The sequence below is a fragment of the Micropterus salmoides genome, unplaced genomic scaffold (assembly GCF_014851395.1).
Source record: "Micropterus salmoides isolate LMB-PRFRI ecotype aquatic unplaced genomic scaffold, ASM1485139v1 Ms_hic_scaffold_7, whole genome shotgun sequence".
Classification (NCBI taxonomy): Eukaryota; Metazoa; Chordata; class Actinopteri; order Centrarchiformes; family Centrarchidae; genus Micropterus; species Micropterus salmoides.
Window position 1 is genome coordinate 37,967,804 of NW_024044459.1, and position 21,781 is coordinate 37,989,584.

Here is a 21,781-nt window from a genome sequence, read left to right on the forward strand (position 1 = left end):
GTTGAAATGATTTTGACCCAGGTCAAACACAAGCAGCCTCAGCCAGTACGAGCACATGACACAATGACCCAGCAGATTGGCCCCCAGTCTTAACAGACTTCATGGAGGTCTGAGTTAGTGCACAGAGGTCTGTTCAAACAGACACTGGACTTTTCTAGAAAAGAGGGAGGATTGTAGTGAGAGCATTGTGGTGTCAGGTGTGACTGTGCAGCACCTGTCCACTGCAAAGACACTATCCACAGCCTGGAGGAGGAAATTGTATAATTGAGTGTTTATTTATAACGTTAATATAATGGTAAACTTTTCTGCTCCATCCTGTCTGTGAATGGTCAGTTCAGAAAAAGTGACACTGACGAGCACATTAGTTTTATGAAAAGTTGAACGTTTTCAAATAGCCCGCTACCCAAACCCAAACACTGTTTATCCCTACGGTCTTCTGTTTTACCGTGGTAACAGAGCGACAGGCCCAATGTCAACAATTAGTATAGGGATGTCACGCAAGACTGCGGTAGGTTGTACTCAATCATTTTTCCTGTTTGAACAGATCTATTTTTAGGGGCGTATGCGAGTGAAATACTCGCATGGTAGATCACAGAGCCTTACGTTACAGAGAAGAATCCCACATTCATTGCCAGTTAAGTATCCTTGGCTTTACAATATAAATAAATACATAAATTGACCCGCACTTTTAGCATAAAACCTCTTTTTTCTTATCTGTAAGGCACTAAATAATCTTGCTGCGCAGTATTTAAGTGAACTGCTCGTTCAAAACAAAAAACACGATGAATCGTGCTTTTGCTTTCCTGGATCCCAGGCTGTGGAACAGTCTCCCCGTGGGAGTCAGGGCAGCAAACTCTGTAGATGTTTAAAGTAACAGTGAAAAACTTATTTTTCTGTAGAGTTATCTCGCTTACTAATATTTGGTCTATGATGCCTTGGAATTTATTTACAATGAGATTGTCTGCTCTTTTAATGCTTCTTTAACCTCTGTAAGTGTTATTCTGAACTGTTTTTGTGCTACCTCCATCCCTGTAAAGCACTCTGTAACCCTAGTTTTAAAGGGTGCTACAATGGACTCCAGAAGTATTTATACCCCTTGAATTTTTTTACGTTACAACCACAAAAAATTTATTTTGCTTCTGAAGATGGCGCTGTGTATACCTGCCTTGGCGTACTCCGTTTTGTTTTTGTGTGTTAACTCAGTTTTCAGCTGTAATACCCTGAGCTCTTTCACCAGAGAAGAGCTCATGAACAACTCCAACTTATTTCCCACTTTTCTCGCATCATCGGTGGAATTAATGGACATTTTGGTGAAGGGTATGTTCGCTGTTGTTCACGCTGTGAAGCACCGTCAGAGAGTTAAACGAGCCGGTCGCTCGTGCACACACCACTAACGGCAAGATTTCTCTCCAACGTGCGCTCACTGTGCAACAAACTCGATGAACTTCAGCTTCAGGTGGGGGAAAAAAAATAGACTGTTATTTGTCTTCACAGTATTTGTGTGAACTGTTATTGGACTCCGCCCTGCAGCTGGCTGGGTTCCAAATGTATAAGGCGCACCGCAACACTGAGCTCTCCGGCAAAACGAAAGAGGTATCTGGAGGTATGTGTTTTTATATTAACAATAGCTGGTGTACTGACGTGACAGTGATTCAGCAGCACTGTTCTCCTGATCTGGAATATTTTATCATTAACTGTCAACCATTTTTCTCTCCAAGTGAGTTTTCTTCATTCACTCAAAAGCCTGTAGGCAGGAATCAGGATATAGGAGTGGGGACACGGCTGGGTGCAGGGCGTTAAAGTACAGGTTTAGCAAGGAGGTGTGAGAAGCTAAAAAACTGTACTCAGAGTGGACAGAAGAGTGGGCAAGTATTGCCACGTCAAGATGTGCCATGCTAATAGACTCCTACCCAAAAAGACTGACTGCTGTAGTAAAATCAAAAGGTGCTTCAACAAAGTATTAGTCTAAGGGTGTGTGCACACAAATGCATCCAGGTTATTGTAAGGTTTTTATTTTTCATTTTTCCCCCTCGAAGATTTGAGTTTGTTTTTTAATTGAATTGTTCACATTATAGGTGGAAAGAGTTCTGACATGATTTATCTTTGTCTCATTATTTTGCATCATAAGAACCTGGCATTTTAACAGGGGTGTGGAGACTTTTTCTATCCACTATATTTCTTCATTTATTTATGTCAGCAGTATGTTTGTCTGCATGTAGCACCTTATCACAGAGGCAAATTCCTCGTATTTGTGTGTGTCAACTGGGTACGGTCATAGATGATGTCATAGAGGATGTCACTGATGGGCTTACCTGAGCAGGTGAGATACAGGATGGACGAATACAAAGATGATGATGCACACTCCCTCAGAGCAGATCCAGACTGAACACAGTCTGACCTGATCCACCACTGAGGTCTGCGTGAGGACTCCTCTCTCTCTCCTACAGAAACAGCAGAGCCACAGTCCAGTTGTCTACAGACAACAGCTGCTTCCTTCAGGGTCCAGTCAATGTAACTCACTGGTCTCCAGTCTCCCTGATGTTTCAGCTCCAGTGTTCCTGCACAGCGACTGGCTCCTCCCACCAACCTGACAGGCTCTGAACAGAAACCAGAGAGTCATCAGTAAAACAATAAAGTGAGTTTCATCAGAAGAGAAATGAACCAAATCAAAGCTGCAGCTCATCTTCTACCTGAGCAGGTGAGTCCAACAGCTTTTCCAGGTGAGCAGGTGTTTCTAGCTGAGCCTGAGCTTCTACAGTCCAGGAGAGCAGACTCATGGCCTCCACACTGGAACTCTTTGGTCCACATCGGAGCCTCCACTTCTCCATAGAGCGCCCCCTGGAGGACTGAAGGAGCCCCACAGCCGAGCTCCCTACAGACCACCTCTGCATCCTGCTGGTCAAAGTCAGCTTCACACACTGAGGACCACCTCTGGTTAGACTGGTTAGACTGGTTAGACTTCACCTCCAGTCTGCCTGAGCACAGACTAGTCCCGTTCACCAGCCTGACAGAGTCTGGAGAGATAATAGAAGATGAAATAGAGATAAAGACACCAGACACAAAAGAAAAACATGTCATGAAACAACAATTCAGTGTGGAAATGCAGTCAAATGTGTGTAAATAATACAGCATGGGACTCAGAACACAACCCTGTGGGGCCCCAGTGCTGAGAGTCAGACCGGGGGACAGATGTGACTTTCTGGCAGTATGTGGTTATGTTTCTAAGAAGTTTTAGAAAGTCTTTAGTCATTTGAAAATGCAACACTTAAAATATAAAAGCAGTGGTTCTCAACCCCCCCCCCAAACTCCCCCAACATGTCTAAGGAAATATTCCAGGAGACTCTTTTGACCTCAGAAAAGCATTGGCTATATCTTTTTGTTTTGTAAATTAAACATTCTGTAAGTAAAGTTTTCAATAATTTACATTGGCTGACATAACTTTTTTTTTTTTAAAGCAAGCCCATGCCTTACTGTTAAGCACTGCACTCAAGTATTAAGTAGCCTTCTAATTTCCAATGCAGCCTTTGAATAATTCCAACATCCCCAGAATAAAAATATAAATTCAACATGAAAAGCATTCTCAATATCCTCAGATTCAGAGTGAAATTTCTTAAAAAAACAGAAGGCATATAGTCCTACAGGACACACAAATTGTATTAGTGTAGGCTCATAAATCAAATCCACCCTTATAATGATTTTCAGATAATTATCCCGTAGCTTATTAATAACCTCTCTCTTTATCGCACCATTGTAATAAATAAAATTTTCATGTAGTGCCAATTCATAACAGTGAACATTGCACTTTTCATATAAAGCAGGTCTACACTCTAGCCTAATCTTTGTAATGGTATTTACAGAGACCACCATGAGGGCTTGCAATTAAAATGTGTTTTTGACCCAGAACAACATTTGACCAGAGCACGCAGAGCAGGCACTACATAAAAAGAGAGCACTTAAGTTAGCCCGGCAGCAACCCTGCACGCTGGCAGTGCGCGAGAGTGGTCATCTGGAAACAGAACTGTGACATCAGGCCGTTGGTCTTGTCGGATTTGTTAACCAAAACCAGGACGAACCAGCTTCAGAGTGAAAACAAGTAGACATTTTTCAGGTGAGTGTCTTAGTGCCAGCTGCCACAGAAATAAGCTATTAACGTTGAGTTACTTGCCTGTCAAATTGTTTTTTGTATTTTCAAACGTTGTGCCGTGTTTTGTAATGTTGATGCTAACGTTGGAGATACGCTAATGTTCAAGAAGGATAATTTAATATTCTGTAGATACTATTAGGCATATTTGTTGCTGCACAAACACTTAAATTAAGTGCAACATTAAGTTAAAGTTAGTGTAACGGGGGTTATTCAGTTCTGTATTAATCTCTTTTAATCTGTTTTATATCGCTGATAGTGGCAGCAGCAGATGGTGGAGGGCTAGCGGCTGATAACGGCTACTGTTGGCTAGTTGACTCTAAGAAGAGATGTTTGACATGTTCCTGTGATAACCGGGCTTTAAAGTTGCCTGTGTAATAGTATTAAATATGAACATGAACTTATGAAAGTAACTACTATTAAATACAGGTAAATTTACTGACAAAATAATATATTATATTACAAGATTTTGCTATGAGACATAGTGAGTTAACAATTTAAAGCTCAAATTATGTACTAATGTGGTTAACATGCAAGAGGCATATGTTACGTAGCTAGTGTAACCTTATGTAACAATTCTGTAAAGTTAGGTTAAATGTTGCCTGAATTTATATATTTATCATTATTTATTAATGTAACACCCCCTTATATCTTATCGTGAATTTGTGAACTTATATATATTTATTAATAATAATATATTATATTAAATTGATAACAATTTAACATCACTGCTAGTGTAGCCATTGTTCTTTTATCTGGTATTTAGATTATGTTTATTATAAGTTAGCAGAAATGATTCATTTGTGTTTCTAATGTTTGTCATCACTAGGCTGCAGATTGGGCTATCGGCTAAAATGTATCCTAGTTTTGGAATTTCATTTCTCTCTCTCTCTGTCCAACCACAGATGTGTTTCAGACTGGCCAAAAGGGTAAGTACAGGTAGTGTGCTGATTGCCTCCTTATTTAATTGTATGAGTTTTACCTATATTTGATACATGTCTTTTCTACTTTTTTCATCTCCTTTCTGAGAGACCACACAAATGTTGATGTGGACCAACAAATTGTCACAAAGCTCTCTGGAATGGCAACGAGACCCCTTGAGGAGACGTTAAAGCGTGTGATTGATGAAAAGTTAAATCACTGCACTGCTTAGATTTTCAGTGTACCACTGAGTTGACTGATAGACACCCTACTTATCTGCCTGACATCATACCCGTCTGACCGATTACCTACCTTCCAAAATGTTGCCGTTTCACACACACAGTAAGAAATATAAACTTTTTAAAAGGTATTAAGTAAAAGCGTCCAACATATAATGTTAACTTCATACTTAATTTGTATTAAGGCCCACAGTTGGAAGCAACTGCTCTTGCCGGCACTGTTCAAGGAGGACCTGGGGTTGCTGTTCAGGTGAGCCATGAACAGTTGACTACAATGCAGAGGTGTGGAATAGAGTCACAAGACAAATATGACTTTAGACTCAACTTGCAAGTCAAAACAGACTTGCAGTTTAACTTAGACTTGAACACCAATGACTCGTGACTTCTCTCGGACTTGAGCTTTTTGACTCAGATTGACTTGATACCCACACCAAGTCCAAATTATGATATATTAAAAAGTCTGTGTGCAGCGCATCAACATAAGGCTGTGCAATTTATTGAATTCTAATATCAATGACAATTTTGGCTGTTTCATAATGACACTTTGAAACGGTTTTGTCTTATAAATCCAGCGCACCCCTTTCCTTTACAGGGGTGGCTCCTGCCCCTCCATAAAAGCCCAGACTCCCTCTCAGCCAGGCTGTTGCAAGTAAACTTAGATAACAGGGGTTAGAACTGCTATAACTTGCTATTCACCATTATTATCTTAAGCCTACGGCATTTTTCACTGCCCTGTACAGCATAAGCGGTATAGTTAATGGATGGATGGATGGATATTAGTTTTATACTTAACCAGGTGTGTTTGGTGTTGCTTTACCTGGGTCGGTTCTTCTAAAATATCCACTGTATAATAACATACTGCAACTATTGTTAATTAAAAATAAGAAATGGTATTAAATTTGCTGAAGAACACATCATGACTTGAAACTCAACATTTAGGACTTGTCTTTCTTGACTCTGACTTTCCTGTCTCGGTCTTGACTTGAGACTTGAGTTGTGACTTACTTGTGACTTGTAAAACAAGACTTTTTCCCACCTCTGCCTCTGTGTGTGAAGCACAATCTAATCAAAACACCACACTTCTTGCACATTTTTTTTTGCTATACAATGATTTCAAAGCAGACATTAGTTTTTTATTTGTAGGTCTAAACAAACAATTCTAAGAGAAGTATTTGAGCAGTTGTATGACAGTAGTTAAAATAATTTGTTAGCTCATACAGGATTGCCTTCAAATAAATGTGAGATAAGATGGTTGATGCTCAGACCAGCACTCCTGGCATCTCAACACCTAAGATGGTGTGTAAAGGCTTCAGAGAAGGTCATCCTATGCACTGTGACCACATTGTGCTCACATTGAATGGCCAGTTAATCAGAGAAGAGAGCGAGGACATCTCGATGGCACTGGGCCTCCTCCTGTGCCTGTATATAGTTTCTATTGTTTTTTGAAATCCTGAAGGACTTGACAAACATTTTATTGTGCTGTTGACAGTGAACGATACTGCAGGACTACAACTGTATTAGCCAGTTCCAGTAATGTCACTAATTTACTAAGTTAATGTTAAGACTATAGATTTTCTAAATATAGTGAAGAACTAATGAAGGCTAATAAGCCAAAAAGAGACTTGCTTACGGGGCTACGAATATTTGTTTTTACTTATTTTATAATGTACACATTATAGCTTGTTGTCTATAAAAGGGGAGTATATTGTGATGTTGTAATATAAAACATCACAATATACTCCGCTTTATGTTTGTATTTATTTATCTATTTGTTTTTTCCCCTGACTTGTCAGCTCTGAATTGAAAGAACTTGCTGTTGAAATAATACATTAAAAGGTTTTAAAGGGTAATTCTGTTTCTCAGTAAGCATTTAGAACAGGATTTTGAATTTTTTGAACCATGATTTGGTAACAAATGTTTATCATAACACTTAGTAGTAATGAAGTTGTCATTTAGAAGCATATTGATGTGGCATGACATAAGAGCCTCACTAGAAAACTATTTATAGCACCTAATGGTTCTATAGCCCCCATTTGACAGATTTGGTATAAAGCTCCTTTAAATATAGGTGCTATATAGCGCCAAAAAAAAAAAAAAAATAATAATAATCCTTATTTGTAGAGCACTTTTCAAAAACAAGTTACAAATTGCTTTAGCAAGTGTAACGACAATAATACCCAAGAGACAATAATACAAAAAACAATACAAGATAAAAGCAAGAAAACATTGAAAAGACTAAAATACAGATAAATATAAAATTAGTATAATAGAATAAAATAAAAGGGATAAAATAAAGTCAAATAAGATCGGGAAAAGCTCTCCTATAAAAGTATGTTTTAAGAAGGGACTTAAAAGAGTTCACTGACTCAGCCGACCTGATTTCCTCGGGCAGGCTGTTCCAGAGCCTCGGGGCCCTGACAGCAAACGCTCTGTCCCCTTTAGTTTTCAGTCGAGACTCTGGAACAGACAACAGACCTCTGCCCGAGGATCTCAAGGTACGTGCTGGTGCGTATGGGACTAAAAGGTCAGAAATATAACAAGGCGAGAGGCCATGAAGAGCTTTAAAAGTGATCAATAGAATTTTAAAGTCAATTCTAAAACACACTGGGAGCCAGTGTAATGAAGCTAAAATAGGAGTAATGTGGTCATATTTCTTTGTTCTGGTTAAAAGCCTGGCAGCTGAGTTCTGGACAGTCTGGAGTCGATCAATAGATTTTTGGGTTAAACAGGTGAAAAGGCTGTTGCAATAATCCAGGCGTGATGAGATGAAGGCGTGTAAAATGGTCTCGTTGTCCTTAAAAGTTAACATAGATCGAATTTTTGCTATATTTCTAAGTTGATAAAAACATGATTGAACAAGCTTTGTGGTTTGCTGCTCGAAATTTAAATTACTATCAAACCAAACACCAAGGTTCTTTGCCACAGGCTTAATGTGATTTACTAGGGAACCAGCAGATGGCATGCCATCAGAGGTTCACCTATGATTACGAGCCACTTTTAGTGCTATTTAGCACCATTGTTTAGTGTGTTTTATTCTCATTCTTGGTTCATTACAGTACGGTGTTTATTGTTGTGTTGTCCTGAGGCAATAAAACTGTTCAACCCAATACTAACTCTCTTGTGAGTCACACCAGGCAGACCGAACCCCGGACCTTGGTAGATATTAGTTGCCTTCTTCTGTCATTGGGTAGCACTAAGGGGCGTGCGAAAATAACTGATATGTTAGCTAACGGGGCTGCAGAAGCTTCAACTTCAGCTGCAATACCCGACGCAGGCACAGGCACTTGAAGGAGTAAAGGAGCGCCATGGCCACTGCCAGGCAGAGGAGGTGGTGTGAGACAGCAGAGCAGAGTGACAAAGTGACATGGCCGAGGGAGAGAGAGCAAGAGGAGAGTGCAGCAGTAAGCATGTAGTAGCTGACCCTGTAGGGAGGGAGCCGGGAGGGGTCATTTGCACCGGGGACATGTAGCAACCATTTTTTGAAAGCATTTGAAATGCACATGAGTCAATCCTAAATCCCCACATGCCCAATCCTAAAGGCTGTCTGTTGCTGACGTGCTGCAGTAAGCATAATGATTCATTTTCGTTTCTGGTGATTGTGTGTTGGTAGTGTGTTTTGGCATGTTACCAACACAATCAAGCCAGGTGAAACTCATCAGTTAGCTAAACTTGAAATATGCCTTCAGGATGTTAAAACCTGGATGACCTGTAATTTTCTAATGTTATACTCAGATAAAACTGAAGTTATTGCTCTGGGGCCCAAGCACCTCCGTGACGCATTATCTAAAGATATAGTTTCCCTGGATGGCATCGCCTTGGCCTCCAGCACCACTGTGAGGAATCTTGGAGTTATCTTTGATCAGGACATGTCGTTTAAGTCTCACATTAAGCAAATTTCAAGGACCGCCTTTTTTCACCTACGTAATATTGCGAAAATCAGGAACATCCTGTCTAAAAATGATGCAGAAAAACTAGTCCATGCATTTGTTACTTCTAGGCTGGATTACTGCAATTCCTTATTATCAGGCTGCTCGAAAAAGTCTATTAAGACTCTTCAGCTGATCCAGAATGCTGCAGCACGTGTTCTGACAGGAACCAGGAAAAGAGATCATATTTCTCCTGTTTTAGCTTCTTTGCATTGGCTTCCAGTAAAATCCAGAATAGAATTTAAAATCATTCTTCTTACCTACAAAGCTCTTAATGGTCAGGCACCATCTTATCTTAAAGAGCTCATAGTACCTTACTACCCCACCAGAGCACTGCGCTCCCAGAATGCAGGGTTACTTGTGGTTCCTAGAGTCTCCAAAAGTAGACTAGGAGCCAGAGCGTTCAGCTATCAAGCTCCTCTCCTGTGGAACCAGGTTCCAGTTTGGGTTCAGGAGGCAGACACCATCTCCACATTTAAGAGTAGGCTTAAGACTTTCCTCTTTGATAAAGCTTATAGTTAGGGCTGGCTCAGGTGAGTCCTGAACCATCCCTTAGTTATGCTGCTATAGGCCTAGACTGCCGGGGGATTTCCCATGATGCACTGAGCTCCTCTCTCCTCTACTTTCTCTCCCTCTGTATGCAACCTTATCCCATTATTGCATGTTACTAACACAACTTCTCCCCTTTCTGGTAGTCTTGTGCTTTCTCGTCCCTCTCCTCTCTCCTGTCACTTCCTGCAGGTGTTTCTGGCTCTGGAGCTGTGGAGTCTGGATCTGTGGTTGTGGGTCACCTGCTGCCCCCGTGTTCCTGCTCGACACCCTCTGCTGCAACGACTATTGTTACTAGACCTATTGTTATTATTATTATAATAATCATTAACATTACGATTGTTATCATTACCACTATTGTAAATTAGTGTTTACTGCCGAAAATCTTCTGGGGGAGGACCCCCAGACCCACCAATAGGATATCTATAAATATTCCCCTCAAATAGTAGGCTTATTAAAATACATTCTTTGTCTTGTTGTCATGACCCCAATCTGACCCAAAGTGTTTCGTCAAACTGCTGATCTGAGCCCTGAAAGGGAAGGATGTTGTTTTGGTGACAAACCAATTTTGGTAGAAATGCCAGTGCCGATTTCTTGTCACAGTCCAGCCCTGTTTATCGGCTTACCTGAGCAGGTGAGATCCAGGATGTTGGAAGAGTAACTTGATTTTACACAGTCCCTCAGAGCAGATCTAGACTGACCACAGTTAGAGTTGATCGACCACACAGGTCTGGGATTGAACTCATTTCTCTTTCCCACAGAAACAGCAAAGCCACAGTCCAGATCTCTACAGACAACAGCTACTGCCTTCAGGGTCCAGACAGAGAAAGAGTCAATCACTGGTCTCCTGTCTCCCTGATATTTCAGCTCCAGTGATCCTGCACAGCGACTGGCTCCTCCCACCAACCTGACATCATCAGGCTCTGAACAGAAACAAGAGAGTCATCAGTAAAGAATTGAATTCAAGAGACTAAACTAAAACTTGACAGCTGGTTCTGCTTCTGTGATTCTCTTTTTCTTTCTCTCTTCACCTGTTGAGGTGTGTTGTCCTCCAGCCTGGAGTCCTGTGATTGGAGCACAGCCGTGGACAGAAAACACACAAGTGCACAAACATAAGTCAATAATACAGCTGCTTGAATCTGCTGCTACGAGACAAAAATTCTGCTTTTTTGCTCACAAATGATAAAAAGTTTATCGCTCTCTCACTTTTGCACCACAAATCTCAAGGCAAGGCAAGTTTATTTGTATAGCACATTTCAACAACAAGGTAATTCAAAGTGCTTTACATAAAACATAAAAGCAACAGGGAAATATAAAAAAGTTTAAAAGCAACATAGGGAAATTGAAAAATTACACATTAAAAAAATAAGTTACAGTGCAGTGTACAACCAGGCTTATGGAAAATAAAAACAGGCTGAGGGGTTGAACTTATGATTGAGTTACAATTATTGTGAAGAGAATAAACAGAGAAGTACACTTAATCTACTCTCTCTATCTAGTCTGTACTCAGGTCCATAGCAATCTTTGGGTCCACTGAAACTCCAAAACCCTTGGAAATAACAGAGAAACCAGGACATCTCTGTCCGCAGGCCACTTTGATCCTGTTATACTCTGGACCCACCTGCTCGTTTACAGGTGGACGGAGGTTCCTGCAAATCACTCAGGCGCGAGATTTAAGACCACTTCCTTCACACTGTTCAACCTCACTCTCATTATCTTTTCACTAAATTACCTACTCATTTCTCGCTGTGTAAATATTTAATTAAAAGCAATGGTAAAAAGAAAAGTCTTAATTTAAAATAACTGACAGTTTCAGCAGACCTGCAGTTATCTGGGAGTTTGTTCCAGATATACGGAGCATAATAACTGAACGCTGCTTCTCCTTGTAGTTTTGGCTCTGGGGACAGAAAGCAGACCTGATCCCAGATGACCTGAGAGGTCTGGATGGTTCGTAACGAAGCAGAAGATCAGAAATGTATTTTGGCCCTAAACCATTTAGTGCTTTATAAACTAAAAGCAGGATTTTGAAGTCAATTCTTTGACATACAGGAAGCCAATGTAAAGACCTCAGAACTGGAGTGATGTGATCCACCTTTTTGGTCTTGGTGAGGACTCGAGCAGCAGCGTTCTGAATCAGCTGCAGCTGTCTGATAGATTTCTTAGGGAGCCTGTAAGGACACCGTTACAGTAGTCGAGTCGACTGAAGATAAATGCATGGATAAGTTTTTCAGGTCCTGCTGAGACATAAGTCCTTTAATCCTTGATATATTCTTCAGGTGATAGTAGGCTGACTTTGTCATTGTCTTAATGTGGCTCCTCAAATTCAGGTCTGAGTCCATGACTACACCAAGATTTCTGGCTTGATTTGTGATTCTTAACATTACAGATTGAAGTCGAGCACTGACTTTCAATCACTAAGCTGTTGAAAAACAGCCTTTTCAATGATTTTACTTAAATGGGAGATTTGATATGGGCCTATAATTGCTCATTAGTGAACTGTCTAGATTGCTCTTGGAGAACCTGGAGATTTGTTTTCCACCACCTGCGTTCAGCTTTTCGACACTCTCTTTTTTGAGTTCTAACCAGCGTGGCATTTCTCCATGGAGATCTTCTCTTACCAGAGACCACCTTCACCTTGGCTGCTGCAATGGCATCAATAACATTTTTAATTTTAGAACTGAAATTATCTACAAGCTCACTGACTGAGACCTGTGAGAGAGCGGGTGTCGAGGAGAAAGCCTCAATACATTTTTCACTAGTGTTTTCAGGGAGGGAGTTGGAGGCTCTTCCTCTTGGCTCAGTTGTCTCCCGTTATCAGAGCTGTCTTCCGGCGGGGGCTGGGTTGGCTCTGGTGTGTTGTGTTATGTCTTCTTCTTGTTTAGATTCCTATTGTCCTTGGCAGAGGGAACCGATGACGCAGAAAGTAAAACAGGTTGGAACTGAACAATTTTACTCCTGACTTGTTAAGGCGATGTCCATCTGCCTTAAAAAGATGTCTGCGGTCCCACAGGAAGTAAAAGTTTTCTATGAAATGCACTGAATGGACAGTACACGCTGTTGAGAGCCACTTGTTCAAAGCCATCAATCTGGGGCCAATATCAATCAATAGGGCCACTGATAAACACCTCAGCATTCAAAGAGCTGACTGTGTTCAGCAGATTATTAAAGTCCTCTTTCAACACTTCAGACTGTTGCTTCACAACATCATTGGTCCAGATGTGCAGTATGATGTTTTTCACAGTAATAATAATATAATAATCCTTATTTGTAGAGCACTTTTCAAAAACAAGTTACAAAGTGCTTTAACAAGTGTAAAGAACTGGAGTGATGTGATCCACCTTTTTGGTCTTGGTGAGGACTCGAGCAGCAGCGTTCTGAATCAGCTGCAGCTGTCTGATAGATTTCTTAGGGAGCCTGTAAGGACGCTGTTACAGTAGTCGGGTCGACTGGAGATAAATGCATGGATAAGTTTTTTCAGGTCCTGCTGAGACATAAGTCCTTTAATCCTTGATATATTCTTCAGGTGATAGTAGGCTGACTTTGTCATTGTCTTAATGTGGCTCCTCAAATTCAGGTCTGAGTCCATGACTACACCAAGATTTCTGGCTTGATTTGTGATTCTTAACATTACAGATTGAAGTCGAGCACTGACTTTCAATCACTAAGCTGTTGAAAAACAGCCTTTTCAATGATTTTACTTAAATGGGAGATTTGATATGGGCCTATAATTGCTCATTAGTGAACTGTCTAGATTGCTCTTGGAGAACCTGGAGATTTGTTTTCCGCCACCTGCGTTCAGCTTTTATAACTCTCTTTTTTGAGTTCTAACCAGCGTGGCATTTCTCCATGGAGATCTTCTCTTACCAGAGACCACCTTCACCTTGGCTGCTGCAATGGCATCAATAACATTTTTAATTTTAGAACTGAAATTATCTACAAGCTCACTGACTGAGACCTGTGAGAGAGCGGGTGTCGAGGAGAAAGCCTCAATACATTTTTCACTAGTGTTTTCAGGGAGGGAGTTGGAGGCTCTTCCTCTTGGCTCAGTTGTCTCCCGTTATCAGAGCTGTCTTCCGGCGGGGGCTGGGTTGGCTCTGGTGTGTTGTGTTATGTCTTCTTCTTGTTTAGATTCCTATTGTCCTTGGCAGAGGGAACCGATGACGCAGAAAGTAAAACAGGTTGGAACTGAACAATTTTACTCCTGACTTGTTAAGGCGATGTCCATCTGCCTTAAAAAGATGTCTGCGGTCCCACAGGAAGTAAAAGTTTTCTATGAAATGCACTGAATGGACAGTACACGCTGTTGAGAGCCACTTGTTCAAAGCCATCAATCTGGGGCCAATATCAATCAATAGGGCCACTGATAAACACCTCAGCATTCAAAGAGCTGACTGTGTTCAGCAGATTATTAAAGTCCTCTTTCAACACTTCAGACTGTTGCTTCACAACATCATTGGTCCAGATGTGCAGTATGATGTTTTTCACAGTAATAATATAATAATCCTTATTTGTAGAGCACTTTTCAAAAACAAGTTACAAAGTGCTTTAACAAGTGTAAAGAATAATACAAAAAAAAAAAAAAACAAGATAAGAGCATGAAAGTTTAATATAAAATTAGTGAAATACAAAAAGGGATAAAATAAAGTAAAATAATAGTCAAATAAGATCTCTCCTATAAAAGTATGTTTTAAGAAGGGACTTAAAAGTGTTCACTGACTCAGTAGGATGCTCAAACCTCCCTTTCCCGAGCCACATTAACCAGCTCTGACTGGGGGATCCTGAGGCGTTCCCAGGCCAGTGTGGAGATATAATCTCTCCACCTCCCAGCTGGACGTGCCTGGAACACCTCCTTAGGGAGGATTCTAGTTCCTACGGTCATGACCCAGAATCATCTCACGTTTTATCAAAGGTTTGGAGTGAGATAACACAGCCAATTCTCTCAAGCTTTTACTAGCAGATAAATTTTACCTATAGTTAATAACTGACCCAAACAAATAGAAAGTATAATGCAAGTGTGAAGATTTGCTACTTTTACTTTTGATTAATTTAACATATTTTTAATCATTTTCAGTTTTGGACTGAAAAAACAAGCATTGTGAAGGTGTCACTTTGAAATGTGAGAACATTTGTCACTATTTTCAGAATTTAAATGACAATTTATTAATTAGAGAAAATAATCAGCTTAAAATAAAACTAATCATTAATTGCAGTCTGATGCAAAATAGTTCAACCTCAACCAACTACATTAATGCACAAGAAATAATCTAATGATATATACTAGTACTCTTTTTTATTTGAGTAGGCTACTTTTATTTTTAACTGGCTACTTCTACACTTTCCTGCTTATAGCCTACTTACATTTTTCCCCAGTGAGGTATTGTTACTTTTATTTTATTTTTTTAAAAGGATCTGAATAGGCCTACGTACTTCGTTCACCACTAGCTAAAAGAGCCAAAGCTTCTGGTTACAAAGAGTTTGGAGAGTTTTTGACTCCATCAATAAAAACAGCACTGGTATATTTTTATATATAAAGCCATGCTAGGAAAACTTCCAGCTTACCACCGCACCCTTCTCTCTCTCTCCCTCTCTCAATTCTGCTAGTTACCAGCTACGCTCCTCCAAGTGGTTGCTTTTTAATGTACACAGGGTTTTGACAGATCTGGAAAAAATTGCATTTTCATACAATGCACACTGGGCATGGAATAATTTGCAAAAAGATCTTAAACTACAAACATGTACATCAATTGATAAAATGAATTGCATCATAAAGAATGTGGTGACGGAGGAGAAATGTGGTTATTGTCTGACTAGATTTGTTTTTTGTGTTTTCTTGTTTTTTTTGTGAATTGTCATGATTGTATGTAGAATTTTAATATATTGTGTTTATATATGGCTGCTACCTTCTGTTGTAAAAAAGATCTCCTGGTAAAATAAATAAAATAATACTTTAGCATGAATTTGGCTGTCCAGAAATCGTCAAATTTAAATGCTATAAATACTAAACATCTGTAATATTATACCCATAACAATCTCAGTAACGTGCATTACAACGCATTTTAACCCAAAATGAAGGGGTATTTTGTTTTCTTTAATTAACACCGACAGAGAAAAACAAGTTCATGAGTAAAAGAGTGACGTTATGTCCTGTAGTGGGAAGCCGATGGCCGAGATGTTAGAGATTGTGATGCTTTACACTACTTTTAGGTTACTTTACAGCCATTAAATGGCCGCATTATTCTGATAATAAGATGTGCTGCATAGGTGGGTTCTAGTGATTCTAATGCAGTTGTATCTGCGAATCGGTGGGTCTTAAAAATCAACCTGTTGATTTATAGCCTTGTAACGTGCGTTACTGAGATTGTAACGGGTATAATATTACTGATTATATGACTGCGTTACAGCAGAAAGCATTACTGTAACTTTGTCACTTTTGTAATGCATTACTCCTAACACTGCTTATAGTTTCTATTCATAGTTTTTTCTTGGTATAGATTCTCATCCCTTTCATGCTAATATTACTTGTTTGTATTCATGTGTATTCCAGTGTTGAAAACATTTTTCTGTTCATTAACTAGGATGTTGCTGGAATCAGTTCACGCAGAGACCCCTGGTCTTCTAGAACCAGTGCTGTGAGGAAGGATGCTACTGTAGGCCTAGCAGAGACAGGATGGAGGGTGGCCAAAGGTAGGAAGAAAACAGTGACTCTCAAATGGACTTGGGGTTTGTAATTAACTCTACAGAAGTAGTTTTTACAGTCTGTGTAAATTTCCCATAACGTGCGCCTGTCACAAATATTAAATGTTTAAATATCTGTAACATACAGTACTTACATTATGTCACCATCTGTATACAAATGTAAGTAGTGTGTCCATGGGTGGGGATACGTGGAAATGTGGGCGTGTGTGGTTACAGACCCAGGACTAAATTTTTGTCCCAGTCTGATCTGTTTTTTACTAAAGATACTGTGTTCACTTGGGAAGTTTAATAATCTGTTGTTTAAAATGCTACAGAATAACTTCCCCAGATTACTGCTCACACAGATCCCTCTGTAGTTGTTGGGGTAAGATTTATCTCCACCCTTATGGATGGGAGTCATAAGACCTGGACTCACAGTGCCAGGAAAACAGCCAGATAATAAATAATCTCTCTCTCTCAGAGATTCGAGTGTACACGGTGAGTTTCTCGAATGCAGCCTGGTGATCAATGGAAGTTTATCTTACCGTGAACGAGCAGCATAAAGAGCAGGAACATGTTGCTGTGACAAACACGAAGCCTCTCTCGTTTCCTCCTTAATGAAGCAAAGATTTTAAACATGAAGGTCTGCTGCTGCTGATAGTCTACTGACGCCTAAAGAAAACTGCCACAGCAGCATGTACATCTGCTCATTTCAGCTCAGCACAGAGAGAGAGAGAGAGAGAGAGAGAGAGAGAGAGAGAGAGAGAGAGAGAGAGAGAGGCCTCAAACCTGACCCCCCCACACACACAGAGAGAGAGAGGGGCCTCAAACCTGAAACTCCCCCCACAGAGAGAGAGACAGAGAGAGAGACAGAGAGAGAGAGAGACAGAGAGAGAGAGAGAGAGAGAGAGACAGAGAGAGAGAGAGAGAGAGACAGAGAGAGAGAGAGACAGAGAGACAGAGAGACAGAGAGACAGAGAGAGAGAGAGACAGAGAGAGACAGAGACAGAGAGAGACAGAGAGGCCTCCAACCTGACACTCCCCCCACAGAGAAAACCCAGAAATCTCCAGCTGATAATGCTTGGTATGCAGAATGAGGAGTATTTTTCATGAGACCACTGCAGTTTTGGCCTTTTTGTTTTCTTAGTTTTAGAAAAAATAAATCACTGTACATCCCAGAGATAAGTGAAATAATTTTGCCTATGGTCATTTCAGAAAACAGCCACTCTATATTTTTCAGAAAATGTTAAATCATTTACCGTCTATATCTCCACATCTTCATTCAGACGCTACCAACATCTCTAGCTGGGTTTTCAGGTCGGCCGAACGGCGAGTCCACAGTCAGATTCAATATCTTGCTGCAACTGTACTGTTGGATCGAACACCACCAAAACAACTAACAAACCAAAACCCAGCAGAATGCCGTGCGATTTTTCCAGAATTAAGCTGACCTGACTACTCCGTTAGTTCCCCTCTCTGACCTCGTGCTGATGCAGTAAAAATCAAGTAGCGTTTAAAAACCGCTTGGCTTCCAGTCCAAATTCTTTCATCACTTTCATCTCTTTAATCTCCTGCAACTGGTCTTCTCCTCAGAAATCAGCAAATTAATCATTTTTTGCTCCCTAACATTTCTGCTTGCAGCTTTAATTGTTTTGTATTTAGTTTACACTTTTGGAGCAGGGTGTCATCTTGTTGGGAGGCTTGGTACCCGTGGCGAGCTCCCTTCACTTTTTTGCATGCGAGTAGTTGCACAGGGAAACAATAACGACTGCACCATTTTGCTGTCAGGTTTACAGTGTTGCATTTAAAGTGGGTAGTGGGGAACCTGGACACTCGGGCCCCTGCAACTCACACTGGCCAGCTCGTCAGCGCTGTCTCTGCTCTGACAGTGTCCATATATGTTCTGGCTATAGGGGCCAAAGAGGGGCTACAGGCTGTGGGGAGGTAACTGAATCCTAGTTCTCCCCAAGCAGCTGGAGAGTGGAGAGGGGAGCACTGGAGGAGTGACGCAACCTCCGTCAAAGACTGAAGATGAGTGAAACTGTCTTTGTGACGAAGAGGGAAAAAGCATAAAGACAAGGATAAATGTCTGATTTAATGTCCTTTAGGCTCTGAATGATCTTCATATATGACTCACTTTGAAAATGACACACAAGAAATGTGTGTAATCATGGTGCTTTCAGTGTTTCAGATTACTGAATGAAAATAAAATGAGTACATAACCAAAAGGCTCATGCAAAATTACTCATGGGGCCAGTGGTCCTCCTGGTCCTCCTCCTGGTCCTCCTCCTGTTTCCATGGCGTCATGCTCTAACCAGTGCTGTTTCACAGTGTTGTGTTGGGCCACCTTCTCGGGCCCGTGTAGTAGTGCTCTTCCAGTGTGGTCCAAACGACGGAACCGGCTCTTCAGCAGGGCAGAGACCTTTGACACGGCCTTTAACCTTTAGTAGAAACTGAGGTGTCTTATATTGTCCGAGCCTTAAGGCCCGTGGCGTGACCTCGAAAATTGACGATACACCAACAAACAGGAAGTTGTTATAACTTCAATATACATGCTCATATCTACCAAATTTGATATGCATGATAAGAGTCCCACCCTGAACACATCCATATGCCAATATTCACTCAAAGTCATAGCGCCACCTGCTGGCAACAGGAAATTACACGTTTTATGTTGTGATGAACTACTCCTAGCATGTTGGCCATAACAACTTGTAAATTGTCCCAGAAAACTCTTAACACATTGACGATGCCATGTTGTAAAACTTGAGCTTTTAGTTCAAATTCCATGCTTCGCCATGACAAAAAATTGTTGTAACTTGACTGTACATGCTCAGATCTCTATGAGATTTTACACGTTTAATAAGAGTCCGGCCCTGAACACATTTACATGCCAGCATTCACCCATACTCATAGCGCCATCAACAGGAAGTGACAAAGCAGCCCCTGTGACGTTTCCCCTACATGTACGAAATTTCTGTGGCAAATGTATCATTGTTCAGATGTACAAAAAAGCCTCTTGTAGAAATGCCCTAAACCCAGCAGGAAGTCAGCCTTTTTTAATTTTATTGTAATGATGATTTACACCTTCCATAATTTACCGAACAAATCCTGGAGAATTAGTCCCACAGACTTCTAGTCTTAACCCACTGACACTTAAAAGTTCTACAAATGGTGAGTTTTTATTAACGGCATGCCCTTTACAGTCACGCCCTGAACACATCTACATGCCAATATTCAGTCATAGTCGTAGCGCCAAGTGCTAAGTAGCGTCACAAAGGGGACACAGGAAGTGATGTACCCCTTCGCTCCAGAATACGCAACGCAGCCGCCTCACACCTCGACGAGGTGCGAGGGCCCGTCCGACGCTGCTTGCAACTTTAGTATGATAGTGTCTCCCTTCGTTGTCTGAATCCCATTCCTTCTGCCAACCGTTAATTATAGCTGTTCTAATTCGTGATTTTGCCTCACCACTACCGTAAGCTACTTTTATTATTTTGCTGTCATCTCCTTAAGAGCTTTCTTTGCCAACTTATCAGCTTTGTCCATTTCCTTAGACACCCATATGAGCAGGGACCCAACAAAGCTGCAACTGTTTTCCCCTCTCTTATTCTTAGTGACATAAGAATTTCTGTCTATAGATCTTCTCTGACTCTTCGTCTTGATGTCAGACCTCTAAGAGCTGCTGCTGAATCTGAACTAATGATGATTTTGATGGCTGTACCTGCTCTATCCACTGAAGCTCAAATATTATTGCAATGATTTCTGCAGAAAATATGGATAATTTATCAATTTATGAGATTTATCAGTCAATCTGTGATAAATATTGACATTAAACTCTGGAATATAAATCCCAAATCCAGGATTGGTCGAACCACCTGTATATACTGTTAAAAGAATTTTCTGTGATGTTAACAATATTACATCCCTAACCTCCATTATTAAGCTTGGCACACTCCAACGTTCACTTAAAACCTCAATGGTTGGGTGTTCCCTTCCACATTCTTTTAATTGAACCCAGTACGCTACTGATGTTTTCACTCGTCTAACAACACGGCAGCTCTCCTAATTGAGCATTTATTGGCGTTGATCTCATAGCCCCTAGACATAACCTCAATGCTCTGTTCTGAACCCTGTCTAATCTTTATAAACTTGTTTTACTTGCTTTTCCATAAACCACTTGTTTATGCTACTTGTACACTTATTTATCTCTGCTCTTGTCTTTGCTGTTGCAAACCGCAATTTCCCCACTGTGGGACAAATAAAGGTTTTTCTTATCGAAAAATATATATATATAGGTAAAGAAGATGACTGCACAAATATTCACCCCCTTTAAAGTGGCTGACCTAATTCAACAGAAGTCCAGCTAGTTGATGCCAGCAGTGTCACAATTAGTGAAATGAAGATCACCTGAGTTCAGCTGATGTGTGTCAAGTGATTGTAGTATAAAAACATCTGTGTCTGGGAGCTCCAGTCTCTGGTTCATCAGTATTCCTACTACAATTGCAACATGAAGAGAAAAGAACAGTCCAAGCAGCTCAGAGAAAATATCATTGAAATGTCCAAGTCAGGAGGTGGCTACAAAAAGATTTCCAACTCTCTGGACGTCCCACAGAGTTCAGTGATATCCATCATTCAGAAATGGATGGAGAATGGTACTTGTTTAAATCTGCCTAGAGCTGGCCGTCCTCACAACCTGAGAGACCGGGCAAGAAGAAGACTGGTGAAGGAGTGAAAAGCTTCAGAGAGACTGAACATACAACAACTGTTGGCCGGGTTCTTCACCAGTCGAAGCTGGATGGGAGAGAGAAGGCAAAGAGAAAGCCACTGCTGAAATCTCGCCTGGAATTCACCCAAAGGCATGTGCTGGACTCCAGGGTCCATTGGAAGCAGGTTCTTTGGTATGATGAGACAAAAACTGAGCTTTTTAGCCATCAGGCGAACACCAAACACTGCACATCACTACAAATACACAGTCTCCACTGTGAAGCCTGGTGGTGGCATCATGCAATAGAAAATATAATCTGACTCCGTCTGCAAGAGAACCACAACTTGGGAGAAGATTTATTTTCCAGCAAGACAACGACCCCAAGCAGACAGCTCCACAGAAATGGTTCAAAGACAACAAGGTGAATGTTCTGGAGTGGCCAAGTCAAAGCCCAGATCTTAATCTGATCGAGAACTTGTGGCTGTGCTTGAAGAGATCTGTTCACACCTGATCCCTGAACCACCAACAGAGCTTGAGCTGTTTTGCAAGGAAGAATGGAGAAAGATGTCCAGTCTGATTGAAACATATCCACACAGACTCAGTGCTGTAACTACTAAATACT

At 40.8% G+C, this 21,781-nt stretch overlaps 1 protein-coding gene across 1 annotated transcript in view; it reads right to left on the bottom strand.

The window, feature by feature from the left end:
- LOC119891504 (scavenger receptor cysteine-rich type 1 protein M160-like) overlaps positions 1-21,781 on the bottom strand; it is a 1,270,577-nt gene that overhangs the window by 1,217,474 nt on the left and 31,322 nt on the right. Inside the window, exons 6-7 of the mRNA XM_038703207.1 lie at positions 2,691-3,014; positions 2,313-2,597 (exon numbers count right to left, since the gene is read on the bottom strand). Of these exons, the coding sequence (XP_038559135.1) occupies positions 2,313-2,597; positions 2,691-3,014 (609 nt within the window). The remainder of the gene's footprint in view (positions 1-2,312; positions 2,598-2,690; positions 3,015-21,781) is intronic.